This window comes from Lates calcarifer, linkage group LG6 (genome assembly GCF_001640805.2).
Source record: "Lates calcarifer isolate ASB-BC8 linkage group LG6, TLL_Latcal_v3, whole genome shotgun sequence".
Taxonomy (NCBI): Eukaryota; Metazoa; Chordata; class Actinopteri; family Centropomidae; genus Lates; species Lates calcarifer.
This window is the reverse complement of record NC_066838.1, coordinates 27,885,900-27,913,746: the sequence shown is the minus strand read 5'-3', so window position 1 is coordinate 27,913,746 and position 27,847 is coordinate 27,885,900. Positions and strand designations below refer to the sequence as shown.

At 41.2% G+C, this 27,847-nt stretch overlaps 2 protein-coding genes across 4 annotated transcripts; both read right to left on the bottom strand.

Annotated features, from left to right (window-relative positions):
* Positions 1–8,476: 8,476 nt before the first annotated feature.
* On the bottom strand, positions 8,477–23,183 carry cdk16 (cyclin-dependent kinase 16). Of its 3 annotated transcripts, XM_018687473.2 has the most exons (17): positions 22,250–23,183; positions 19,877–20,071; positions 19,130–19,282; positions 17,620–17,738; positions 15,260–15,388; positions 15,038–15,094; positions 14,681–14,795; positions 14,455–14,549; positions 14,274–14,336; positions 13,743–13,866; positions 13,151–13,271; positions 12,941–13,038; positions 12,728–12,833; positions 12,475–12,517; positions 12,299–12,389; positions 12,136–12,210; positions 8,477–11,662 (listed from the first exon to the last, which is right to left on the bottom strand). In XM_018687473.2, the coding sequence occupies exons 2-17, from the start codon at positions 19,998–20,000 to the stop codon at positions 11,625–11,627; spliced, it is 1,551 nt and encodes a 516-aa protein (XP_018542989.1). In that variant the 5' UTR covers positions 20,001–20,071; positions 22,250–23,183; the 3' UTR covers positions 8,477–11,624. The 3 variants fall into 3 exon arrangements, with proteins under 3 accessions (XP_018542989.1, XP_018542990.1, XP_050927486.1); XM_018687474.2 differs by lacking the exon at positions 19,130–19,282; XM_051071529.1 differs by lacking the exons at positions 19,130–19,282; positions 19,877–20,071; positions 22,250–23,183 and adding an exon at positions 18,199–19,119.
* Positions 23,184–23,323: 140 nt separating this feature from the next.
* Positions 23,324–25,480, bottom strand: tsr2 (TSR2 ribosome maturation factor). The gene is made up of 5 exons (XM_018687475.2): positions 25,244–25,480; positions 24,605–24,695; positions 24,312–24,403; positions 23,993–24,151; positions 23,324–23,637 (listed from the first exon to the last, which is right to left on the bottom strand). Exons 1-5 carry the CDS (start codon positions 25,319–25,321, stop codon positions 23,530–23,532), a joined length of 528 nt encoding a protein of 175 aa, XP_018542991.1. The 5' UTR covers positions 25,322–25,480; the 3' UTR covers positions 23,324–23,529.
* Between the last annotated feature and the right edge of the window lie 2,367 nt (positions 25,481–27,847).

Genomic DNA, 27,847 nt, shown 5'->3' with positions numbered 1-27,847 from the left:
AAATAAATTGCTGTTACTACTAACATGAGTACAAAATCTGCAATTTGTATTGAGAAAATTAAAAGTTAAGTTAAAAGAATAGTTGTACATTGAATGTCTTCTGAAATCTTTATTTTTTTTCTGTGATGTTTTACATTCTTAAAGTTTATAGGTTTACTTTAAATTTAAAGATTTAAGGTTTTAAAAGGAACAGGTTTTATGTTTTTAGTTGTAAAGTGTTAGGCTTTACCTTTTTTGTTCAGATAAATACGTTTTACAGTTGTTGGCTTAAATTTCAGGTTTAAAGTTTCTGTTTAGCTTTATAAGGGAATCTTTCTGGACCATTAGCAACATTACCAGTTCCTCATGAAACTTTAAAGAAGGAAAAATAAGACCAGAAAAACAACCAACTTAAGATATAAACAATGATTTTACTTCAAACACAGGAACACACATCATTCATGAGACTACAGATTATAGATGTAAGAATCTATGGTCTATAAAAATGCAATAGAAAACAGAAATGCATGAGAAATAAAATACTAAAAAGTAGGTAACTTGTTTTTGCATTTTGTGTTTAAGATTTTTGTTTTTCATTGGATTCTTTAGAGGGTTAGATTTTTGATGTTTTTCATTTTTTACAATATGTTTAATGTGTTTTTTTTTAAAGTATTAGGTTTTTAGATCTTTAAATTTGGGGTTTTATGTTTATGGGTTTTTGGGATTAGTTTTTTTTTAAATATTTGTTTTTGTTTTTGAGTTTTGGGTTTTACGTTTGTGGGTTTTTATGTTTTTCAATGTTTGCAATGTCAAGTGTGGCTTTGAGTTTTTGCCTTTATTTAAATTTTGAGTTTTTGGAGTTTTGGTTTCTAACTTCCTATTCAGTTTTCCAAGGTTTGTTTTTTCAAGCTTTTGTTTTATGTCGGACATTTTTGTTTTAGGTGTTTGGCTTTTTTTAGGTTTTTGTTTTTAAAATTTTGTTTTGTTTTTGTGGAGCTGTTGCTTTTTAATTTTCAAATACATTTTTAAGTTTTTGTGTTTAGGTTTTTACATATTTGAGTTTTAAAAGTTTTCATTGGAATTTTTCCATTTTTTTAAATTTTATTTCTCATGTACATCATAAATAATATCTAATAAAACAGAATAAACTAAGAATAACATAATATAAATCTGAGCCCATAGAGGTAGGAGGGACCAGGTGCTGCAGCATTTGGACATCTGACTCAAACAAAGACAGACAATAATAATCAATTAGTATCAGTAAATCAATTAGCATCAGAAAACCAAAAAAGGACCAAACAGAAGTAAATAATATATTTGGAAAAAGTAACTTATCTTAATTGGTGAATCGTGACATCAAGGCATCATCAACATCATCAAGAGGGGAATGGTACAGCTCGGACTTCCTGTCCTTAAGAGACATCCAGGACACAACTTCTCTGGGCCATAGCATCCCACCCCAATTGATCTGGCAGCACAAGAATCTGCTGAACCTACTGCAGCCTCCATCACCTCATGGCACCCTGCAACTATTCATCCAAGAAGTACAATTACACATTTTTATTTCCATGTCATCTATCAACTAACAATGACTCAGGATTCTAGTGGATTAGCCTAATTCTGCAGAAACTCAAGTCCTTGTATTTAGAAATTAAAATCGTACCACTGTACAATATATATGTAAACGCATAGTGTGGACCTTTGCATTGGTCGGACATCAGAGACAATTATGTGTTCTTTAGTACACATTGAGAATGAGGATCATTACAGGAATAGGGAGGTGGTCTAAAAACTATAATGGACACAAAAAAAGATTTTACTGCAGATTGGTGTGAAAAATAATCTGACATTACATAGACAATATTGGCTTTAACAGGTTTTTACTCACCAGTCTAGAAGAAACCGACATTTCAGCAACACACCAGCTGCAGCAGGGGAAAGCAATGACAACGCACTGTTCTGACTAGCCCCTAAATAAACCCACCCCCCATGTCTGTCCATCTGAGACTGAACGGAAACAATGCCAAGACAGGTCAAAGAATCAATAAAGGCAAACAGTAACAACTTATTACTACAGATTCATCCATTCTAATCATCTGGACAACAACAACTGCTTCTACTGGCATAATACTTTGAGTACGTCACAACTTTGTCAGTTCTAGATGGGATTTGTCACTCTGTATGATGCAGTCAGTAAGAGATTAAAAAAATGTTAATGCATCATGCGTAATGCATCATTGTAAATGATGTGAATACGTCATTGAAAGCAAGTTGTAACAGCTAAAGTTTTATACTCTGTTTCGATTAAACTGAACACCTGTTAACCTTAAGACCTTCTGAATTCAGCCCACAGCATAATGTTTCTGTTGTTGATAGGAAGTAACTCCGTAGGAACAAACTGTAAAATATGGTGTCAACCTGGTTCACCAGAGACATCAGTTAGGTTTTTATATGTCCTCATAAGTTAAATATACTCAAACTGAGTGTCCATCAACAGTTTCAGAATCATCTGAGTTGTCTCTGTCTGCCAGGCTTTCTCCCTCCCAGAGAATCCAGACACACTCCTGCCTGTTAAACTGCCTACTGCGCAATAAACCGGTCCGAGGACAATTTAATGAACGTATGAATCTTATCAAAATATCCCAGGGTCAGTTGTTGCTGCAGTGATGCTACTGTACCCTAGTGACTTAACGCTTTGCAGGGGCGGGATAAATTCCCCTGCTGGGAGGCCTCCCTACACTCCGAGAAAAAAATAAAAATCATACATGTACGAAATTTTAGTTCACCTGGACTACTCGAACTCAGAGACTCAAGATGGAATTAAACTTGGCAGAAAAAGACAAGACAGAGTTTAAACTCAAAATCCACTAAATGCTGAAGTTACAATTAATAGGAAACTATGGATGGTGATGATTTTGACAGAATAAAAAAAAATTAAAAAAAATAAAAAAGTACAACTATCTGAATATAAAGGATCTCAAATCTATCTATATCTAGCCTGTCCACGTACCTCTACCATCTGATGATGGAAGGCTGGAACCAGGCAAAACTACTGACTTAGAGGATTTCACATTTTATTTGGCAACATCACTCAGGTTTTAATGTATTCATAACAAAACATCATCTGTGGGCTGAACGACAACTGGAGAAAACCAAACTCAAACGCAGTAACAGTCAATTATCAGTCTACATCAAATCAAGAGATAGTTATGCTCTATAATTTAAACCACACATCTAGAATGAATAACTTATGAGCAGGCCATTATCAAACAGCTGAGGAGTAACAGGGAATAAATGGAGTTACTTTAAATGTTAAAATAGAAATATTCACAATAAATGCTCCTCAAGTCAATTAAGGTTAACAGCTCAACTATAACCTAAATAAGAGAAAATGTAGAAACATCAATTATGTTCAGTTCACATCAACACCATATTAACCATCAAGAGCAGCTTGACGTTCAGATTAATTTATCAGAGATGAAGGTCAACAAAGACAAAACTAACCAGCTGTCTCAAACCAATCTCAGATGGACAGAGTTTCCCAAGAAATCATCACAGAAACCCCTGACTGTCAAGATACCTGACTTGATGTAGCTGTTTAGGCTGTTTACCTGACCCTGACACCCCCCCCCCCCCGGAGATCACTGACAAAGCAACAACCTAAAATGTTTGAACCAGATTCACCCAAATGTTTCAAACAGACTCATCAACACAGTGCTTACAAGTCTACAAGCCTGTCTACACATCTGATTTCTGAGGTGATTGAACAGCTCATCTACAGAAGTAGTTCAGAGACACTGTAACCCAGCAATGTCAGAGTCAGCAAATACATCACCAAATCTGTCCCTAAAACACTAAAGATCAGAACAACAGCATACCACGGTCAGCTGATTCACAACACCAGATGGATCCTTGTCTGGTTTTGGAAACTGCACAACTATGGCACACAACTCAGTAGAGTCCATGATCTGTACGTGGACTAATAAAACTAGGGTTTTATCCTTATTCTCTAAGAACTGAATAACTGTACTGACAGCGTGGACTTCCTCTCACACAGAGAAGAAGGGGAAAGAGAAAAGCCTTGCCTTCTTATGATGCGAGTCGACTCATTTGACCTTGTTCTCTGTCGTGTTAACAAGTCCTGTTTCATCAAATCCTGGTTCTGATTCGCCACATTAGAAAAATGTGCAAAGGTTTGGTCCAAATATCACTGATTCTGTCAGGACATGTGCACACACAGAACTTAAGATCTGAATCTGACATTACCAGGTTACTGTGTCTCTCAACTACTTCTTCAGACATCCTGTCGACCACGTCAGCAGTCAAATGTGTCAACAGTGACTTGTTGACTTGTGGACAGAGTGAAGACGAGTCTGTTGAAGCACTTGGACAAATCAAAGTCAAACATTTCAAGTCATCTGCTTTGTCAATGGTCTACAACCAAATCTCACCAAACGCATACAAACATGTTGAATCAGGAAACAGATCCTTTGCAGATGTGTCAACAGCAGCAGTGAATGTTGAAAGGAAACCTGGAGAGAAAATGAGACCTGAGGACAATGCTGCCAACTCTCTGGACTGATCCATCTATGCTGAGAAAACAGAACTGATCTTTTTCTGAGGGATTATAATTAATTTAGAATCTCACATCAAAAGTTACAATTATCCTGCAACACAAACTATGCTGCACAAATCACAGCAAACACCACATTTATCAACCAGGAGCAATGACAATAAGCAGCTACCTTCAGATTAAAAGCTTTTACCAAATATGAATGGATAACTAATGTGAGCTGGAAATTACCTAACTTTCAGAGTACAAGGTGAGCAAGGAGAAAACTACTAAACTGTCTCAAACCAATCAGACAGTAATCATAAAAACCCTGACTATCAATGTGCCTGACTTTAATACTCTGACAGGCTGAATGTGAATGTTAGCTGGTACATAGAGCTAAAGACTTGAACACAGACAAAGAGACAAACAACAAATGGAACTTGGATGGATGAATCAGGGAACAATGAAAACCCACAGCACAAATAAAAACACTGGCAGTTTGTTTAGTTTGTTACTGTAAAACACTTTGGAACTGATTTGAAGCTCTACATAAATAAAGTTTATTAGTAGTAAACCCATTAAGAAAGAAACTGTTTGTAGCCACAGATACAGATGAAACAAACAGAGGCAGACAGGTGCTGCTGTGAGTGATGGCAGCCAGAAAAAAGATGGACAAACAAGAGATGGAGAAAGATGAGTTCAGGCTTTGTTACAGCAAAGACACCTTCAATACACAACTGACTGAAGCCACATCAGTCCAGCTCTGACTCAACACCTGACCCAAGACCTGATGCTTCCTGGTCTCACCATCACTAGCTCAGCAGATCCAAACTAAAACAGCCTTTGTCTTACTGCAGACACAGGTTCAATAGACAGAATCAGTCTGCTCCTCCATGTGTTAGTTTGTGTTTTAATGAAAACTTCTTCCTCCTCTGAAACTCACACAGTAACTAAGAAACAGAGGCAATGCTATTCCAGCAGCTCCCAGTAAATCACTGTTTGTCAGTGGAGTCTGGTAGCGGTATATAGAGATATTTGAGGTTAAACTTGTTAATAAAAAGCTCTGTCTCTGTAGGAATCTTGTCCATAATGTTGAAGAACAGTCTGAGTGTCAGAGACACAAACAGCTTTAGTGGTCAGATACTCAGGTGGATGAAATGACAGCAGCTGTTACCTGCAGAGGCCTCGCTCCACGTGTTTGACTGTCTCAGCGGTTTCACAGTTCACTGATCAATAACGTGACTGAATTAATTAACCGCCACACCCTGTCATATTATATTCACTTTAAACAAACATCAGTTTAGATTCTGTGGCTCTTCAGCTCTGACTTTAACCACACTGAGCAGCTTGAAAACGCTCTTTGACTTAAATTGGAGTGAAAATGTTTTTTCCCGCGCGTTTCCTCCTGAATTGAATCCAGTCTGAACTAATGAGTGTTTCCATCTCAGTGAGTTAATCCCGTGTGTGTGTGTGTGTGTGTGTGTGAGCGACCACACACTCCGACTGTTCATCTGTTAAACTCTGTCAACCTGCATTTAAACAACACACACACACACTGCAGCACTTTTACACACCTGACTCTAAACAAGCACAACGAGCCTGACATGCGCCCACACAACTGACGGCAACGACATGAACTACCTGACAGACATCACTCACCTGTCCAGGTGTTTTTCCAGCTCCTCTTGTGGTTGGACCGATCGTCCCGGTGTCTCTGAATCAGTTTCTCTGTTCAAACCCACCATCACGCGGCCTGCGCCGACCGCTGAACGCGCCAACACGTGCGACCTACGGCGTCTGACGTCAGTCTTAAAGCTGGAGTGCGCATGCGGCGATGCCTTGACAGATCACGGAGGGTCCTAAAAGAGTCAGCTGTTTTCATTTAATTGAAGTCTAAATCACTTACTGAAAACTGTAGGCTCTTTTATTTAAAGGAATAATCTGTAACTTTTCTGAAATAAATGTCTAAAAGCGACCAGACCTGATCCCAAATGTTTTAAACCCAGAAGAATCCACAATTTTCATCACGTTAATGGCCGGTTTCATTTGATGGCCTATCAATGACATAATATCCTCTCTGCACATGCATCAGCGTTGTGGTTGTCAGAGACAGCCAGGTTTAAAATGATGTGTTTCACCTGGATATACTGAGACAGTAAACACATCAGTGACAGTGATGTGGAGCTGATTCACACATTTATTCTCATTCAAAAGAAACTGACTGTGCTTTGTGCCTTGAGATGACTGTTGTTGTGATATGGCGCTATATAAATAAAATTGAATTGAATTGAACTGACTCCTGTTCAAAGCGCTGCTGTCTGTTTAGATCAACACGAGGAAAACTGCAACAAAAGCACAGACACAGATGACTAAACGTGAACAAATTTCATGAAACCTGTAATGCAGAAAACAAATCTCTTCATGTCAATAACCAGCTACAGAAGTTTCATGGTGATTTATGTTGGATAAAGTTTTTACCTGCAGCGTCTGACCTTCAGATGTTTCTAAACTGGGAATCAGAAACAACCACTGGCTGATGACTGTTGTAGAAGCCAGAGAACCTGGGGTTCTATTGAAACATTTCAATGATCTGATTTGATAGAAAAACTAGAACCTAACAGCAGGAAACTGAGAAACGACCAGACACTAATCTCATTAAGACCAGTCTGTAAAATGGTTACCTATATTATCTTTTACAATGAGAGACAAAACAAGTTCAGCAGTAAAAGGAAAAACACAACAATGTTCTTCAGACGAGACCTTTTAAATAACTCAGTCACAGAATCCTAACCCTCCTGAATGCCCAACACAGTCTGAAGGAACAGCAATGAACTTTTTATGGGTTTTGCATTAAGGTTGAAAAGGAAGTAGTAATTATGTTGGATTCTCCAAACAGGTTTTAAGTCAAAAAGACTTACGCAGTAGTCAGAGATTAAATCTGTCCACACAGGAAGAAACAGAAAGAAATCCAAAATCAAATGAAACAGTCAAAATGTCCTAAACACAGGTAAATCAGGTAAAACCTGAGGAACAAAGAAGCAACAGTAACAAACACATGGAAACAATCATGGAAACTGAGCAATGGAAAATGAGATTATATTTATACTGAGAACTAAAAGGACACAGGTTACACAGAAAAACACAAAGGCAGGAAGTGAAACTACAAGAGAAACTCCACAAAAACACTTACTAATAAAACAGGAAATAATTGAAGTGTCATCAGAGTCACACAGGTATGAGCTCATGACATCATCAACAGACACCTTCACCTGAGGAAGATCCTGCTGAGTGCACCCAAAAACCACCTGAACTTTATTTTGCTGTGGTAGCTTCCAAAGTTTTCAAGTCTTAAGTCTGATTTGTTATTAATATGATGGTAGTTTTAGATGGTCCAGGGGTTAGGGGTCTGGTCTGGGTTAGATTCACATTCTTGGAATTTGGAATCCCATCTTTGGAATAGGACTAAAATGGGGTTGTGATGAGTCCAAGAGCTGAGTCCCGATTTCAAATTTCAGGCTGGTCGATTTCTGGCCTCATGATAATCGAGGTTTTATTCTATAATTACTTCACTCTGTGGAAGGGCTGCTGATGATTTTGGACCATTTAGGAAACATAATCTTAGTCTGTAATGTAGATCTGCGCCTCCTGCTGGTAACGTGTTGTTCCATGACTTTGATTCTGATCCATTTTAAAAATTGGAGTTGATTATTCTTGTGGAATTAGTCCAGGTTGTGTGTTCTGGGTCATTTATGACCCAATCATTAAAACACTGACTGAGATGGTTCTGCTTCCACTTAAAGGTCCAAAGAAGCTTCGGTTCAGAGCCTCGGTTTCTCAGACGTCGGTCCTGATACCAGAGAGGACGACAGTGATGACACAGTTCAACTGTTCAACTGTGAAAACATGAGTGTGATCTGTCTGATAAACACAAACAGCCAACACTGAGAATAAATAAAGAATTTTAATGTATATTTATATACTGTAAATATATCCAGAATACATGTAGTAAACAGAATTGTACACAGTAACATACTTCAATTTCCATACTTGGATTGATATTTCAAGTATGCAGATCAGTTATAGCATCAGATACGTCTCAAGTGCTTCTTGGCAGATGGAAGAATATTCAAAGAATAAACAGCATAGAAGTTATCTGGAAGAATCCTATCATGCAGTGCAGTATATTGCAGATAACTTTGGTATGTTGTCAACCAAAATAAAGTACATTAATTTACAAAAATCAGAGAAAACAGCATCTAGATCCACGTGGATGTCAAACCAGCACATTTTCCCACAGGTCGTTGAAGTTGCATTTATTTGAAAGACAAATGTCTGAAGTAGAATAAACAAACCAGATGTGAATCCTAGTTCAAATCCGGACTTAATCTGTGTTTTACATCTCCTCTCCATGACTCAAAGAAAACTGTAATCAGATATTTTTTTAACTTTACATCTTTACTTTATGGAATCAATTAGGGTTAGGGTTATTTCCTGACACCAAAATCAAAATATTTAAAATCAACCTCAACAATAATAATCATGTTTGTCAGTGCCGATCTGAGGTCAGAGCCTCAGTTCGTGTTTATTCATTTAAATTTAACCTTCATGTTCATGGACAATGACAATGAGGAAGTGACTTTAGTGACAGTTGGAGTTTTACTCTTTAGTCAGAGACAGGAGTCAGACCTGTCAATCTGTGTTTACATGTTTAGTTTCCATTCATCAGATATGAGAAACCTGCTCCTGAACCAGGTCTACAGAATGAGCTGGATCACTATCAGTGACCTCAGACACCAGGTTCAGATCTAAATGCTGTTTTTTCTGCTGTTGATCAGCAGCTGAGGAACAACATGACACTGCAGCGTGCAGATTCAAAATGATCTCTAATAATAACTCTGTACACATTATTACTGTAAACTCAGTCAAGTTTAAACTACTGACCACAGCTACATTCAACAGTCATTCATTAACAAACACTCCCTGTTACATCACTTCCTTCAGCACAGAAACACAGAGCGTCCGTTAGATTCACAGAAACTTTTCCTCACGCCTACTCCACTTTTTGTATTATATCACTTTGAATCTCAGTGGATTTAATTCATGTTTCCACCATGAGCAACAGAAAAAAACATTAAACTCAGTCTTTAACAAACTGGACACAAACCTGAATCAAACCTAAATATCAAACATAAATAATATTTTCTTGTTTCTGTCAAGATATTTAACACTGGACAGAAACATCCATTGATATTCGGTAGAACAATAAAACTTTGTTATATATATATATATATATATATATATATATATATATATATATATATATATATATATATATATATACTGTATATTTCTAACCTCTCACAAACATGTACATATGTGACATTATTACAGCGCATTAAAGACTCAGATTCTTCTGATCAATCATTATTGTCTTCTGATGGATATTGATCTATTGCTAATATTTCTTCACATCTAAAAAAAACAACAGCAAACAGTTTGTTTAAAAAATATTAAAACTCAACACTGACGAAAAAACTTAAAAAAAAAAAATACTGAAATCACAAAGTTTGTCTGAAGAGAAACTACCTAAAACAATGAATTGCAGATAAGCCCCGCCCACTCACACCTGAACTCTGAGCGGGTAGAAACGTTTTCACAAGGCTCTGAAACAGATTACAGTGTTTTCACAGAGACAAAACTACTGCTCAACTAGAAATAAAAACACAACAAAACTTTTGTTTGTTCGTTTGTTCTGCCTCAAAAGAGTTTAGTTCAAACTGAAGGACGACTGATTGGCTAACCCTAACCCTAACCCTAACCCAGGTGACGGTCAGCCTAATGCCGGCTGTCAAGTGTCAGTCGGTTCATTGTTTCGCTCTGAAACAAACTATCCTGCTCAGTTTGTTAGTGAAACTCTGAGAAACAGAAAACAACTTCACTTAAACTAAAACAATCAATCAGAGCCCTGCGATGTCCTCTGACTTATCATGTGGTTCAGTGAGGAGGGGGCAGTGATGTCATCACGTCATCCTCACCTGGTTCCCAACAGAAAAACAATTTATTTACCAATAACAATAAATTATAGATTAATCCTGTTAAAATAAATGTGATAAACAGCTGTTCAGATTTACAGTATCACTGTACTATTAACAGTATTACTGTATTTGTACAGTATTAGTATTTATATGAACAGTACTACTCAGACTGACTGTAGGACACACACATGCAGATCAGCAGAAATAAACAGTCTGAACAAACATGGCTTCTCCTTCAGTCTGTTCTCACACCGGGTTGTAGTGTAGATACTGTTCCACAGCAGAAACACAAACTGATCAGAAACTTCTTTAAATTCTGAGGAGCTACATTTGAAAAACCTTATACATCAGCCTCTTGTGTAAAATCTGCTCTTTGATTTACACTTTAGAATCAGGTCTGAAAACAGCTGCACCACTTCCTGAACCCCTGATCCCTAATCCTGACCCCTGACCTGCTGATGAACTTTAACTCAGATCAGTGAACTCATCTGTTCCCTCTGATGTGTTTCTATCACTTAAAAAAAAACAAGCAGCTGCAGAGAAACATCTGTCACCTGTGACATCATCAGAGTGGCTGTGATGTAATTTTCTTTGCTATGACATCACTGATATTTCTCTCAAGAAGTGAAACAGTGAAGTAACTGCAGGTGTTCAAACAGGTGACACCTGTTTCCAGGTGTTTCCAGGTGTTCAAACAGAATTCCAGGTTTTCCATGATCCTGTTAAGAGTCTAATTTTAAAAACTTGATATTTTTAATCTGTGCAGTGAAAATGGAAGACAGGATTCACTCCATCATCTGTCCACAGATGTCTATATCATTCACTCATGTGTTCATCTCTCTGTGTGCTGAGGTGAAGCTCTCTGCTGTTTTCTGATTGGTCAGATGGCTGCTGTGATTCATTAGGTCACAGCTTCTTCTTCTCTCAATAAAAAATCATTTCAGATTTCAGTTAATGTACTTCCTATTCCCCAGTAGCACTTCCTCCTCCAGAAATCATCATTTCCTGTCCTTTCACTTTGTACGTCCTGCAGCAGACTCCACCCAGCGATGATGTCAGAAGAGAAGACTCCGCCTCCTGCTCGGACTGTTTGCTGAACAGAAAAAAAAAACATTTCTTTTTAGCAAACAAGTAGATAAACAGCTTCGTCTCAGGTTTAAAGGCCGTTCTGGAGCTTTCAGTTATATCACACGATCTTCCTTCACAGATGGAATTACCCTGTTGTCATGGAGAATTACCTCTGAGGATTAAAAGCTCCAGAACAGCTGCTAAATGAGCCTTGGATTAAATTATTTTAGACAAATAAAACTAAAAGTATCTGTGAAGTTTCAGTTTATACAGATGAGGCCATCGATCCCGAGTGCTTTGAATACATGAAGGAACGGAATGTTTTATCTTTTCTGTATTCACCTGAACGTCACATGAACATCACGTCATCTGTGTTACGTAGGTCAGGTGTGTGTGTGTTGCCTGAGTCAGGTGTGTGTATGTGTGTGTGTGTGTGTGTGTGTGTGTGTGTGTGTGTGTGTGTGTGCATGTTACCTGTGTGAGGTGTGTGCGTGTTACCTGGGTCAGGTGTTGCTGTCGGTTTCTTTGTTTCTTTTTCCAGCTGAATCTCTGGCAGACTAAAGATGGACGTTGCTGAAACAACAATCACAGTAACTTAGTGATGTCACAATAAATAGTGATATCACAGAACTCAGGGGTCAAAGGTTGTGTTTAAACTTACTGTCAGGAAGTGACCTCACTCTGTTTCCCAGGTTACTGAAGTAACAGTGATTCATCGACTCGTCTGCAGAGATCCTTTTCTTCCCTTCAAACTAAAGTTTAAATTAAAACTTTATCGTCCAGTTACTCCTGAAAATATGTCTTATTTTCTTATATATGATGATGACATTTACTGACCTGCAGGAACTTTGACAACAGCTCCACTCCTTCACTGCTGAGCCTGAACACAACAGCACAGATTATTATATCTCCCACATTAAAGTAATGAAACTGGTGGCAGCTTTAATTATCTGAACCAAAAACTCTATAATAAACCTCTAAAGTTAAAAGTCAGCAGAACATGTCTTTATCAGTGAAGGTTGGGTCAGAGGGAGATGAGTGGCAGGTGGGGGGGGCAGGTTGTGTACCTGCGTGTAGTCAGGTTGTGTACCTGGGTGTGTGGTTACTCAGTCTCTCTGCTCTGTACTGAGGGTAGTTACATGTCACAAACTCCTCATTAGAACTGATCCCAGGCCAGCTCTGCTCTGTCGGAGTACCTGCACACACAATACACACATCAAATACACAAATATATCAAATATACCACTTTATGAAATACATGTGTTTTTATGAATAAAAATCAGAGAAGCTCGTTTGTTCTCACCCAGAAGTTTGAAGATGAAGTGAAGCTCCTCCTCAACTGTGGAACCAGGAAACAGAGGTCGACCTGTCGCCATCTCATAGAAGATACACCCAACACCCCTACAGAGAGAGAGACAAGTTACAGACAGACGGACAGGAAGAGAGAGTTGGTCAACCTTATGCAGTAGTAGTAGTACTACAGTGTACTACAGTAATAGTGTTCAGTCCTAACCACATGTCGATGTGAGTGGAGTAGTCGGTGCTGCCCAGCAAGATGTCCGGTGGTCGGTACCACAGTGTCACCACCTCATTAGAATACGTCTTCGTTGGGATCGACTTCGCTCGAGCCAAACCTGAAACAAACAAAACACCTGAGCGACACAGAGACATGGTTGTCCTCCGTCCCTTACGAAACCTCAGTGTACCTGCTGTTAACTCACCATAACACCTGTCGTTTCCTCTGTAGCTCTCTGCAGGTAGAACTCACCTGAGACTCACCTGAGACTATCCTGAGAGCATCAGGGCAGCCACTAGAAACCAGTCGTTCTGTTCTTCATTTCCATCTCGTCTCTACTTCATCACAGTCAGTTTACTTTGTTGTAAAGTTTACAGCCTGTTGCTCCTGCAGCTAAAACTGGTGTAACAAGGGTTTTCCTGACAGACGCATTGAGTCATGGACTTTTAGTAGGATACCATAGTTTGTCCAAAGCAGTTTACAGTGATCTCATTCATCCTCAACATGAACCACAGTAGATGACATATGTGAAACATATCTAACCGCCGAAATGTGTGTGTTAAAACCAGCAGGAAACAGATGGACTAACCAAAGTCTGCCAGTTTGAGCTCTCCTCGCTCGTTGATCAGCAGGTTTTGGGGTTTCAAGTCTCGATGGAGGACTTTCCTGCGATGACAGTACGACAAACCTCGCAGCAACTGGAAAAGAAAGAGCTGAGGAGAGAAAAACCAGAACCAAACTGTTCAGTCTTCACTCAGTGTCACAACAAATCTGAATCAATCCAGTTCAGATGCTTGGATTCCAGTTTAAATTAAATTAAACCTCATCCTCGGAAAACCTTTTTTTTCTGTCTGAAATCCACTTCTCAGGCAGAGTCTGCCATGATCCTGAACTAGCACAGTGTATCACATCAGTCCGATTATACTCATCACTACTTCACTCACAGCTCAGATTTTACCTAAAGCCTGTAACATGTAACACGTGTTACACGTTACAGATCAGCATTAGTGTTGTCAGTCAGTGATATCAGATGTAAATGTGTAGAGCAGTATAACTAAACACAGCCTGTAGTATCTGAAGTACTGACAGTAACACATGAACAGAGATGAAGTTTTCTCACTTTGACATTGTGAACATGGATCGTGTTTCCACAGTCGTCCAGGTACTGTTTCAGATCTTTGTCCTGAAATACACAAGAAACACAACAGTACACATCAACATCGTGTGTGTGTGTGTGTGTGTGTGTGTGTGTGTGTGTGTGTGTCTGTCTGTGTGTGTCTGTATGTGTGTGTGTGTCTCACCAGGTATTCAAACACCAGTGTGAGGGATTTCTGCGTGTGGATGATGTCATGCAGCGTGACGATGTTGGCGTGTTTCAGATCCTTCAACAGAGACACTGAGAGAAAACACACACATTAATATACATTTATACTACAGAAGTACTAGAGATACTGCAGTGATATTTCTGTCTGACAAGCTGTAGTACAGTATTAGTACTATAGTAGAATAGCATCAGGACTGCAGTACCTTCTCTGATAGCTGTACATGGAGCTCCTTCTTCATGTTCTAGTCGAATTTCCTTCAGAGCGACGAGGTTCTCAGTCAGTTTACTGCGACCTTTATACACTGTGGCATAGGTCCCCTACAGACAGACAGGTGAGAGGGAGACAGGTAGAGAGGGAGACAGGAGACAGGTGAGACAGAGACATCTAGACTCTTCATCTCCAGGTCCTGCAGTCAGCAGACTAACAGATCAGTCAATACCAGAACCACGGCTGGGGACCAGGGCCAGGACTACACCTGGAGACCAGTGACACCTAAGGACCAGTGAAACTTTATTAACAGCTGGAGATGAAAAAACATCAACAAATCAGGTTTCCTCACCTCTCCCAGTTTGTCCAGTTTGATATATGTCTCCAACTTCCCAAAACCAATCTCTGACTGCAGAGAGAGACAGACAGAGAGAGAGAGAGAGAAAGACAGAGAGACAGACATGGGAACCGTTAATAAAATCTTTATTGACAGCAAACACAACAGAACCGATGAACATCCTACATAATAGAAACTGAATAGAAACAGAGTAGAACCAGGTAGAGGCAGACGTACCAGAGACACTCTGCGCAGCCGCCTGCTGATTGGCTGCTCAAACAGAGCTGGACCAATCAGATTAAACTTCTCCAGGTAATCATCTGGAAGACGAATATCAGCCGGTAATGAAAGACGTTTATTAATGTCCTGACAGAGAGAGAGAGAGAGAAAGATAGATAGATTTATAAAGATACTTTATTTACATAATCACATCAGCAGGTGAGGGTCGGTCAGGTGATCACACTTCAGATAAGACACACAGACATAAAAGCTCCTCACACACCCCCTCGGCTCTTTAAAAACCTTTATATTCCTCATGACCTTATGAAACCAGAAATCCAGTCTCAGTCTGGCTTTAACGTTGAACTTCCACAAGGTCACATGTGTCTGTCTGTAGCCTGTCCCTGTGAGTGAGGTAAATCACTAACTTGGCTTCACGTACAAGAAAGTTTAGCGGAGGTGATTCTTTGGTTTGTCCTTTTTGTTTTGTTGGACTCCACCAATAAAAACATGGATGAAAAAAATGACACTAAAAAGGTTAAAAACACCAGTTAAAAAGCTAAAGAACAGGGTGAGTGTCGTGCACTCAGTAAAAACATGGAAAATGTTCTCAAACCACAGAGAGGACACTCATTTAAAACACTGGTGTTAAGAGCAGACACAAAGGCATTGGTGGCTCCATGGAGGATGATCCACTGGAGATCAACGGTCCTCTTATGTGTCCCCTCAGCCTGTCAGCAACACACTGGGCTCCCTGTTGCTCAGACTCTTCATGTGAATGGTCTTTACACAGTTTATGTAAAGAGTCTATCAGCCCACTTTCTGGAGCCTCAGCTTGTCAGAGTTGTGGACCTTCAAGAGGGGACCACTGAGCTCTGTGAACCCAGGGCTCAGGTGGAGGTCGGGGAAGACGCACATGGGGTCAGGTTTGGCCCTTCCCATCTCATATGGCAGGAGGGGGCTCCTCTCTGTCGCAGAGAGCTCCTGCCTCCAGAGCTCCAGGTCTCTCTGCACCAGCCAGACAGAGTGACCCCCAACACTCAGAGCCTGGGCATCAGTGAGCGCCGGCCCTGCCACATCCACCAGCAGCTTCAAAGATACAGTCTTCGACCTGCACAGCGCCCCCATCAGCCCAGGCATGGCGCCGCAGCTCATGTCCAGTCTGCCCCCACAAATTAAAGCTCCATCAACAACCAGTGCAGAGAGTGACTCTTCTGAAAGTTTGTCCAATTAAAAAGAGAACAGGATTTAAAAACACCCCAATAAGATGAAGTTAACCCACCTAAATCTAAAAATGTAAAATTGGTCAAAAACAGCAGCATCCAGTCCCAGGTTTCTAACACGTCTCAGAATTCAGTTGGCCACGCCCCTCCACACCAGGTCAGAGGGACCTGCCAGATACCTCTGGACAAACTGTAATCTGAACGTGGCTGTTCCACTGGCCAGGTGGACCAGGCCCTGACCCCCTTAGCTCTAGGTAAAAACAGAACTGACTGTGGCACCCAATGTAACCTGTCCTAGAAGAAGCTGACTATTTTTTCTTGGATCTTTGCCAACAGACCTGATGGAGGATCCAGACTGGCCAGCTGGTGCCACAGTAGAGAAGCTATCATGTTATTTAAAACCCATACTCTCCTTGTAAGACATCATCTCCCCTTGGACAGTTTGCCCTCAACCCCTTCCAGAACATTCTCCCACTTTTTCCTTAATATATTTTCATTACCTAGATAAATACCAAGGTATTTAAGGCTGTCTCTCTCCCATGCCAGGCTTTGAGGGAGAACAGGGAGGCCCTCATTCCACCTCCCAGCTCTTTGCCCAGTTCACCCTCGCAACACTTGAAATATCCACATCTTGCTAATCTTTTATAAAAACAACCACATCATCAGCATAGGCAGATAAAACCATGTTACTAGTAAAACCAGGTAAAAACAGACCTTGAACACTCAAGCATATTTTATGAATGAGGGATTCCAGGGAGAGGCTGTAGAGTATATTTATATATCAAGGTGACACTATGAGAATAATTCCAAATTTTCAAATAAAATAGATAAAGATAATATACTTAGATATTCCAAACAGTAGAAAACAGAAATCCAATAAATTAATAAATTAGAATGCTATTATTTACTAGACAGAGAATTCCAGTGAGCCCAATATTTAAGCCAAATAAAACAAAAAGACAAACAATAACTACATATAGACTTAGTGACCATAAGCTCACAATTGAAACTGAACCCAAAAAAGAAAGTGTCAAGGTTAGGAAACTGTCTGAACATGAGAGAAGTTATCTCCATATTTACACTGTGATTTCCACCAACGTTGGACAGACCATCGTCGAAACCACCAGCCCTGACACTGTGTGTGTGTGTGTGTACCTCAGTAGAGATCTTCTTGTTCCTCAGTCGGACTCGAACTGGACTCTGGACATCGTCTGAAGAAGAAGCCGGATCACTTTCTCCATCTGAACTCATCTTCACATCCTCATGGACAATTTCTGAAAACACACACACACACACACACACACACAGTCACACATGATAATACACACAGGGAAACACAACATACAGCAGCACCACTATCATATACACCAAATAAAGATTCACTAACTCTTGACACCAAACTTCAAAAGTCAATAGACTGAAAATATTTCCATTAAACCTGGAAATAATCAAACTAAAAACCAAACCAAACTAAATTCGAAGATTCATCATTTTATCATCATTTCAAAACACAAGTCATGTGATGAAAAGTGAAGAAATATTTAAGATTCTGTTTCTAGATCAGAAGATTTAGGTGGCAGTTATAATTTTCCATTGGAGCAGACATTCAGGTCATTGACTCTGATTTACTGATGAGATTCAACTGACTCAGCTGTCAGTGTTCATCTGTTATAAAAGAGTTTCCAACAGATCACTGCTCATTAAGTTACATTATGGTCACAGTAAAAATCTTACCAGAAGTCTGAACAGATACAGATTTGGTGCTGTCAGTTTCTAAACACCTCCCTGAGTTTCACTCATGACTGGAAACACAGTTCTGTTTATTTCAGGGCAGTGAGAGAGGGGTGAATATTAGGAGAGAGAACCAGAGTTTATCAGACACACAGCGTCCTCAGATGGAGGAGGAGTTGTACTGCAGCAACATCATGACCTACAGACACCTCGCAGATTTAAAATAACTCACTGACCAGAGAAAACCACAGAGTCCTGACTGTCCTGGACTCCACAGTCACCTGACCTCAATCCCACTGAACATTAATGACTGAGAGAGCAAAGCATTCTGGGACATAACAAAAACATTCTCAGATCATGCTGGGATAATCTGGGAGTCCATACTGTCATTAAAGGGACAAACACAGAACACTAGCATGTTTCATAAATTCAACAGCAGATATTATCATTTAAAATGAAAATAACTGTGTCACATTCAGAATAAATGTTTGATGATATCAGCTTCACAGTTACAGTGAAAAGATGAATCTACACACACCAGTACTAAAACACATATATAAACACATATATGTATTTCAGTGTTGTGTAGTTCAGACATCTGAATTAATTCAAACAGTGTGATCACTTTAAACTACGACTGCAAAACTACAGGAAAACTTTCAGTACCAACACAGAGGTATCTGCAGTATCCGTACCCAGTCTGTTCAAGTGGTTGCAGTACTATACAATATAGTATATATTTGCAGAAGTACTCAGTTTGTTGTTGTTGTAGTACAGTATTATAAACAGTATCTGCAGTACTCAGCTGTGTACTGTGGTCAGCTGCTATACCACTGTCAATGTAGTATCTGAACACATTTCCAGTATTAGTTCCCAGTCTGTGTGTGGTGTAGGTGGTGTAGTATTTGTACACATGTATTTGCAGTACAAGTACCCAGTCTGTTGGTGTGGTTCAGGTAGGAGCTCAGGCTGCGTCCGAGGCCTCGAGGTTTCCTCAGTGAACTGCTGTACGACTGAAGGAGAGACTGAACAGAGGAGGAGGAACCTCGAACCTTCAAACCAGCAGAAGAGGAACGAAGAGACACCTCTGTGGTGGTGGTGGTGTGGTGTGTGTGTGTGGGGGGGGGGGGGAGTGATTGGTTGATTTAGAAAAAAAAAGGGAGAGAAGAAAAAACAAATGGTTACAAAAGAAAGAAAAAAAACAAGTGCAGAAGATTAACTGATTGACAGGTCCAACCAATCACAACCATTGATTAACCAACCAATCAGATCAGAGGAAGGAGTCAGGCAGGACATTTCTACCTGTGAGGAATCAAACCACCGACCCAGACACTTTCATGTTTTAAATTAAACTTTATTCAGTGTTTATTTCACAGATCCAGTAAAACCAGTACAACCAGTCTGAAGTGTCTCTGAGCAGCTCCACTGGAGCAGTCAGAGTTCAGTGCCTTGCTCAAGAGCACCTTAGAGGTAGGAAGCTTTCTCTCTCCTCAGATTTATTCTGCTGTCAAAACCGGTGCCTGTCCAATCATAACCTGCCTCTGTAAGACACACCTGAGCTGCAGAAACACCTGAGCTGCAGAAGCACCCTTTGCACTAGGACCAGATCCAGAAACAGGTTCAGGTTCGGGTCTTCTGAGGGACTTGGTTCAGAGTACCTGTGTGTGTGTGTGTTTGTTACCTGAGTCACTGTGTGATGTCACTTCCTGGTTGATGGTGTCACCCAGCGTCCTCTCACCTCCCCCGCCCCCTCCCCTCCCCAGAGTGAGTGACAGCTGCCGTTTGATCTTCCTCATTCTCTCCATGAGAGGGGGCCGGGGGGGCAGAGGGGGGCGTGACGCTGAGGGAGGTGGGGCAGCCAGCCTGGAGACCACACCTGGACAGGTAAATACAGGAAGTAAAAGTATCATCTCACAGATCAAATGTCAGCTTGTTTTAAAGATCTGTTTCTGCAGCCTGAACAAGCTTCCAGCTCCTCTTCTGATCTCTCAGCCTCAGAGTGTTGTGAGTGATGAACGAGACGATCTCTGACTTGTTAAACAGATCAAATCAACAGTTCAACAGTTCTAATCTCTGAACGTGTCCAGTCTCTCATCTCAGAGTGATTATTCATCTGGAGCTAATTAAACCAGCCTGACGTTTACCACAGGAAGGATCACTCCATCATGACTGGACCAAAATGAAACAGGAGTAACATGTGATATTTACTAATATACAGCTCCCCCTGACTTTGTACAGAATACTAACTTTCATGTGTCATAGTGTTAATACTGAAAGTAACTTAAACAGAGCTAAAACTTGCACTGCCACAGAATATTGTGGATGTTTCAGTTTTCTGTTTCAGTTTCAGAATCATTTCAGCCTTGGTAAATCGCCAACATCATCTTAAGAGACTCAATGCGACTCTGGTTCATATGGAGCCTGAAACTCTGGTTGTCTCCCCTCAGTCCAACCCCAGGAGGCAAAGGACCAGAGGTACAGAGCAGATTCTGGATCAACATTCATCCCCAACACCAATCTGAACAGATCCTCCACCGCGGGGCAGGCTTGCTTCAGTAGATGGATCCTGAGCATTGTTCTGTGTCTCATACCCCACAAAGGCCAGACCCACAACCAGAGGACAACTGGATCCAGACCCTGACTCTGCCCTCAGCTGACCCTGCAGAGGATTCAGGTCTGGAAACCAAGGTCTCCCAACATGGGAGAGGTAGCAGAACCAGGTCAGAATTAGGTCTGTCCTGAACCTGAAGAGAACTCAGGGGGAAAAGGATGGAAAGTTTATAACACGTCTGTGTGCCAGTGTTGTGACAGAGCATCAAGGACCTGACCCTGAACCGAGCCCAGATCTGGGTCGTACATCCCTGTATCCACAACTCCCCCACAGACAAACCCTGTCCTGGATAGAATCTCCTTTTCCAGGAGGACGGAGACAGGGTTACTCATCTTAGCCTGCATATAGGCTACATGTAGACTGCATGTAGCAGCAGTGCTTTTACAGAGTTTTCACCAGTTTTAATTATTAATTAATTATTGTCTGTTTGTTTTGAGTAGGAAACCTCTGAGAATTCAGTTCCTGGAAAAACCTCCTGAACAATGAAAACTGAAGGAATGTGAACCAATAAATGACACGTATGAGTTAACACTGAAAACAGTAACTCCTGTGAAACTCCTAAGAATTGATCTGCAGGATACATTGCAGATCCATCACTGTCACCTGACAGGATGAGGCTGCAACACAAATTCCACTGGCTGGGATGAGTAAATCAAACCCACCCAAACAGATTAACACAAACAGTTATCAGGCACAGTAATGGTCCAACAGGAAGTCTGTAGGCTGCATATTTCACCGTCACCAACACTGTGGAGCCACAGCTAACATGCTAACAAACCAGCTCCTGGCAGCATTACTCTAACAACGCTGTGGTACTCCTAGCACCAGGTGCACCTGGTGTACCTGATGTACCTGGTCTCTGAGGTGAGAAAGATGCTGATTCTGTTTTTACAGAGCAGGAAGCACAGAACACACGTGGTCTGCAGAGAGACAGGTAATGTTTTTAGTAAATTAATCAGAGAAACAGCTTAAACACAGAAACCTTATCTCTCAGACAACGAACAGACAAACACCTGACAGGTGTATAATGTCACTGTCTGATGGTGTGACATCACAGTGCCTCAGTAATACCTGATTCACCTGAACATGAAGAATTAAGCTACATGTTTCTGTTAAACGCCCAGCTAACAGCTAACAGCAACAGCTACTATTTAGATACTGTTTCCCTGTGGTTCTGTCTATGTCCTGTGTGTTCTCTCTGTGGTTCTATGTCCTGTGTGTATCTGTGGTTCTGTCTATGTCCTGTGTTCTCTCTGTATATGTCAGTGTTACTGTATGAGGCCGGGGCCGTCTATTTGCTGCAGTGAGTGTCCTCAGTACGTTATAAATAGCAGCGGAGGCGGAGCAGGTTAATCTCTGAAGCTATCGCCCTTTAACGGCTCCGTCAATCTTTAATAAAACAGTTTCCAGCTCACATGAGACTCGGGGGTAACGGTTACTCACCGGGAGGATCTGTCCCGGTCTGTCCCGGGTTATCTTTGGCTCGGTTCAGTCTGACAGGATCTCGGGTCTTTCTGGCTCCCAGTAATCTGCAGCCATGTTGCTGCTTCGCTCGTCTCCGCTCCTGCGGTGCGTCCTGAAGGAGACACCCACCGTACCGTCACTGACGTCACTGCGCGGCGCCCTAGCACGTGCCGCCGCTACCACGTTCTTTCTTTATAATAATTTAATTAGACAAACTACAGATACACAGGAGTCAACAGGGTAAAGAATAAATGAACCTGAGCTCAGACATTAATGTTACTTTATTTTAACAGTGTGATGGTTCAGTCCAGAGGACGAGACCAAATGTCTCCTTCTGTTTCACAGTCAAAGAAAAATCCTCTCAGCTCCAGCTGCCACTGGTCACTGTGTCATCAGACCAACAAACCCAGATGTTATCCTATTCTCATCTCCCACCACAAAGGTAAAACCCTCTGACCTCCATGAGGCCTGTCTGAAGCAGAGCTCTGCCCTGGACTGAACCCAGTAATTCAGGTCCATTGAGGTCTGCCAGAGTCTGATTCTACAGACATCAGGATCTAAAGCAGAGTTTGCACTGAGTGGCTAACTGCAGGGAGAACAAAGGACCAACCACTGATCTCCTCAGCAACACTGAAGACACACCGCCAACACAACTGCTCTTTACTGGACTTTGAACACAACAGCACATCAGAGAGCATCGATCTTTTCCTTCCAGAGACTTGGTAAGGTCACTGGGCCTTAGCTTACCCGGACTTTACTATGAATAAATAAGTTGTTTGATGTTAGTTCACAGACTGAAAACTGAAGCTACATCAAACTTCATTTAAACTGAATTTACCTGAAAACACACCTGTATATACAGCTCCTAGATTACATAAGTTATTGTGTGTATTTTGTTAAACAAGTTTATGAGACTGATTTAGTGAATATGTCTGTTCCTGTTTCCCATGCTGCTGTTCCGTTTAAGACTTGAATATGAATGTTGTTATTATTAATGTTTTGTATCTACGACAGCTGACGTATTAGTAGTGATGTGATGACATCAGACGGGACTCAGTATCTTCACCAGGTTTAATATAAAAACAAGGATCCAGAATCTGCAGGTCCACGTTGTCCAAACATCAGGAGGTCTGGATCAGAACCAGCAGATGGAGTCGACCCGTCAAGGTGGTTCTGTCTGTTTCACTGAGTCACACACTCTCATCCTTAAGGTCAAAGGTCAGCTGCTTCAGTTCAACAGTTCATGTTTTTCCTCCTCTTCACTTCTTTCTCCTGACGACCGTCCAGCCGTCCTCTTCATCCTGAGGAGGAGGAGGAGGAGGATGTGTCCTGCTGACTGATGGACTGGATGATTCACACTCCATCACCTGAACACACAAACACTTCATCACAGTTTATCCTCAGAGTTTATTCTGTTTCCTTATCTGAAGGAAGAGTCAGTTCATGTCAACTGGAAACTTTCAGCTGTGAAATACAACAATCTGTTCATCCAGAAAATAAATCATCAACTATACTTGATCATTGCTCAGTAAAAAGTAAAAAGTACAGTTTCCCCCATGTTTATTTAATGGCTTTGTTTTTTTTGTTTTTTTACTGCTTATTGGAGCTGTGACACAACAATTTCCTTAGATTAATAAAGTTCTTATCTTTCCCTGAAGATTATGTTGACGTTTTTTTCCTAACTGACCAATCAGAGCAGTGCAGGTGACAGGTGAGACATACCTGAGCTTCATCATCACTCTCTTCATCAGACTGTGTGGGTAGAGTTGTGACCTTTGCCCTCTGACTCTTCTTCTGTGTCAGAGTGTTGATGGTGTGTTGGAGCTGCTGCAGCGCCCCCTGCTGCCACAGACTGAACACTTGCAGCAGACTGACCGACACCTGCGGACAGGTGGAGCAGGGTTAGCATACAACTACACCTGCGGACAGGTGGAGCAGGGTTCCTGTTGATGTTGTGTTAGTTTGTGTTTATGTGACGACGTCGTTCAGTCACTGCTGTTTAAATAATTGTGTGTGTGTGTGTGTGTGTGTGTGTGTGTACCTCAGGTAAACTCCCATCATCCACCACTGTGTCAAACTCCTGATCTATCAGTTCAGCGATGAAATCCTCAACCTCACACTGCTGCAGGTCAGCTGATCGCAGACACACACAATCATCAACCTGACAGTCAATAACTCACTTGTGTAAAAATCTGATGAGCACATACTGATTACAACGTTTCTATGGCAACAACAACCTGAGGTCACTGCTGCTGTGACTCAGAGAGGAGAACTGGTCCAGTCTGATAGCAGGACACCTGAACAATCAGCTGACAGATTACCATAGTTACCTACCATTGTCATGGAAATACTGCTGAACAACATCCACCATCCAATCAGCTTTCTGCTGCCCATATACCCCCCCGAAGCCGTTGTCCACGGCGATCTGAGGAGAGACAGACAGGTGTTAGACAGACAGACATCTGATCTAAAATCAGGAGAAAAGAGAAACAACAGGTTTAAGAATCTTTAACCAACAGAGAAGCTAAAGCTGATTCAGATGAACCTGTGCATCACTCTGGTTCTGTCTCTGTCTCTGACTCTGTCTCTACACACAGCTGAGATTTATTCTACACAAAGATTAAAGACAACAGTGGAATAAAGCAGAATCAAAACACACACTCATTTCTAATCTGACAGATTATAATCTGAGTAAAGCAGCTCTGAAACTAAAGATCAGAGTGAAAATACTCAGACTAATAAAGTCCCCCTCCAGACGGTGACGTGATATTAACCAGGTTATATCGGTTTATCAGAACAGGTCACACCATCAGACACATTCTAATTCATTTCGAGTTAAACATCTCACGGTTAGCCTGTTAGCTTTAGCCTGTTAGCATCGGACCGTCTGTCCTGCAGTGCCCGTCTCTCTGCTGTCACATGTCTGTCTGTCTGTCTTTCGGGTGTCTGTCTCTCAGGTGTGCTTATATTTACCTGTAGAACGGGCCAGGAGTGAAGAACCGCTCTCACTCCTTCTGTGAAGAGCTCACGTGAAGCCGCGGAAGCCGCCATGTTGGATCTGATAGACGTAAACAGTCGAGTGAAGAAACAGAAACCGGATCAGACAGAAACAGACGATCCTGATCCGAACTCTCCTAAAACCCGGTCCTGGACCTGGATGGAGACGTCCTGAGGTGGACTGATGAGGACTCAGGACCAGAGAGAATAAACTTTATTTATAACAGATCAAGGGCAGAGACAGTTTCCTGTTTCCTGTTTAACACAGGAACAATTAGTGAAAGCACGTATACATGTGTGTGCGTGTGTGTGTGTGGGGGGGGTGTTAAATAAACGTTTATTTCTGTTCTGTTTATTGATTGATGTTTTGTGTGATTAATAAAGTATCTATCTAGCTTCTGTGTTCTAAGTGTAAATTAATGTGTGTATACATATATATATATATATATATATATATATATATATATATATATATATATATATATACAAACACACACACACACACACACACACACACACATTTCGGTCATTATGTTTTCATGTCTTGGGTAAAACAGGACATGATATTGTGTGATAAAAACGAGTGTAGTAAAAAAAACAACACTGTCCCTGCTCTGACACATTATATCCTTCAGGTCTGAGTCTCACATACTTCAAGTCTAATAAAAAAAAAAAAAACACTCAGCTCAGTTTTTAATAGATAGAACTTTATTAATCACAAAGGAAATTATTTTGCCAGACATACCACCAAAACAGTAAAAGAACAAAGCAGTTAAATACATGTGAAAAATTTGAAAATAAAGATTAGAATAGAATAGAATAGGATAAATTTAAAAAATAGTTAATCAAGTATATGAACCAATATTTACACAATATATAAACAACAGATTTAACATACAACATTGTCAGTGGATGAATGATATGTACAGTACTATTGCACATGATGGTGAATGATATTGCACATGATAAAGAATGAAAATATGTTAACCATATTAGTAATATTGCACATCATAACAGTAACAATAGCATGGCTATCAGATGTTCTTCCTGCAGAAGGGGGAGGTATAGATTGGCCACTGGAAGGAAAGACTTCCTGTGGCGTCCTGTCGTGCTCCTTGGTGGCATGCAGGGGGTGATAGGTATTGTCCATAATACTGAGGAGTCTTCTCAGCATCCTCCTGTCTGCCATATCTGCCAGTGACTCTGGTTTCACTCCCAGGACAGAACCAGCTTTCTTGATGAGCTTGTTGAGTCTATTGGCATCTGCTGCCTTAACCCTGCTGCCCCAGCACACTACAGTGTAGAAGATGACGCTGGCCACCACCAACTGATTAAACATCTGCAGCATGGTTCTGCAGACACCAAAAGATCTGAGTCTCCTGAGAAAAAACTTCTGCAGGTGGCAGGACTGTGAGCAGTATCTGAAGTCAGAGGTATAAAGAGTGAACAGAAAGGGAGATAGGAGGTAGCTGGTGATCCAGGCCACTAGTGGAGCATTTACCTGCATGTTTTGCAGCTTACCACTGAGCAGGGCAGGTTGAATGGTGTTAAATGCTCTCGCAGTGCTGCCTGCCTCTTCCAGGTGTGTAAGCCCTGTGTGGCAGAAAAATGATGGCATCTTCTACTGCAATATGGGGCTGGTAAGCAAACTGCAGGGGGTCCAGTGATGGCTTGACTGCTGGGCAGAGGTGCTTCTGGACCAGCCTCTCCAGTGACTTCATGGCATGTGAAGTCAAAGTCTGTAGTCACTGTGTGAGCTTGGATGTTTCTTCTTGGGCACAGGAACTAGCCATGATGTTTTCCACAGAGCAGGGACAATCATGGTGCTCAGGCTCAGGTTGAATATGTGCTGAAAAACCACACACAGCTGAGTAGCACAGATGATGAGAGATGATTGGGTGAGGGTGCTGAGGTAAATGGTGGTGAGAAGGGGGGGAGAAGAAGAGGGTCAGGGGACAGGGATGGGGGATAGACAGATGTCAGAGATGAGAGTTTTGTGGTGGTTGAGTCACATGAGGAGCTGGTGGAAGGGTGGGCAGCAGCCACATCGTCAAACCTTTCCTCCATGACCAGTGATGGTTCTTATACCACTCCACACCTGCGTCGAGTTGTTTTGCTGTAGTTTGATCTCCAGCTTCCTCCTGTAACAGTCCTTGCCCTCAGCAATCTTATCCCTCCGCTCTGCGTGCACCGCCTTCATCTCCACCTTGTCTCTGATCCTGAAGGCAGCCTTTTTCCTGTTCAGTGTTGCTTTAATGTCCTTAGTGACCCAGGGTTTGTTATTGGGGAAACGGCGCACAGTCTTTGTTGGGATGACATTGTCTGTACAGAAGTTAATATAGTCTGTGATGCAGTCAGTGAGTCCTTCTATGTCATCCTCATGAGCATCATAGAAAACATCCCTGTAGAGTCTCTTCAGCTTCCTGACACCATCTCTGTACAGTTCTTGTGATCACAGGTTGCTGCAGGACTGCTGTGTATAAACAGACTTAAGGTAGACCAGGTTGTGATCCGATCTGCCCAGAGGGGGGAGAGCTATGGAGCTGTATCCTTTCTTGACACTGATGATTTTGGGTTCTG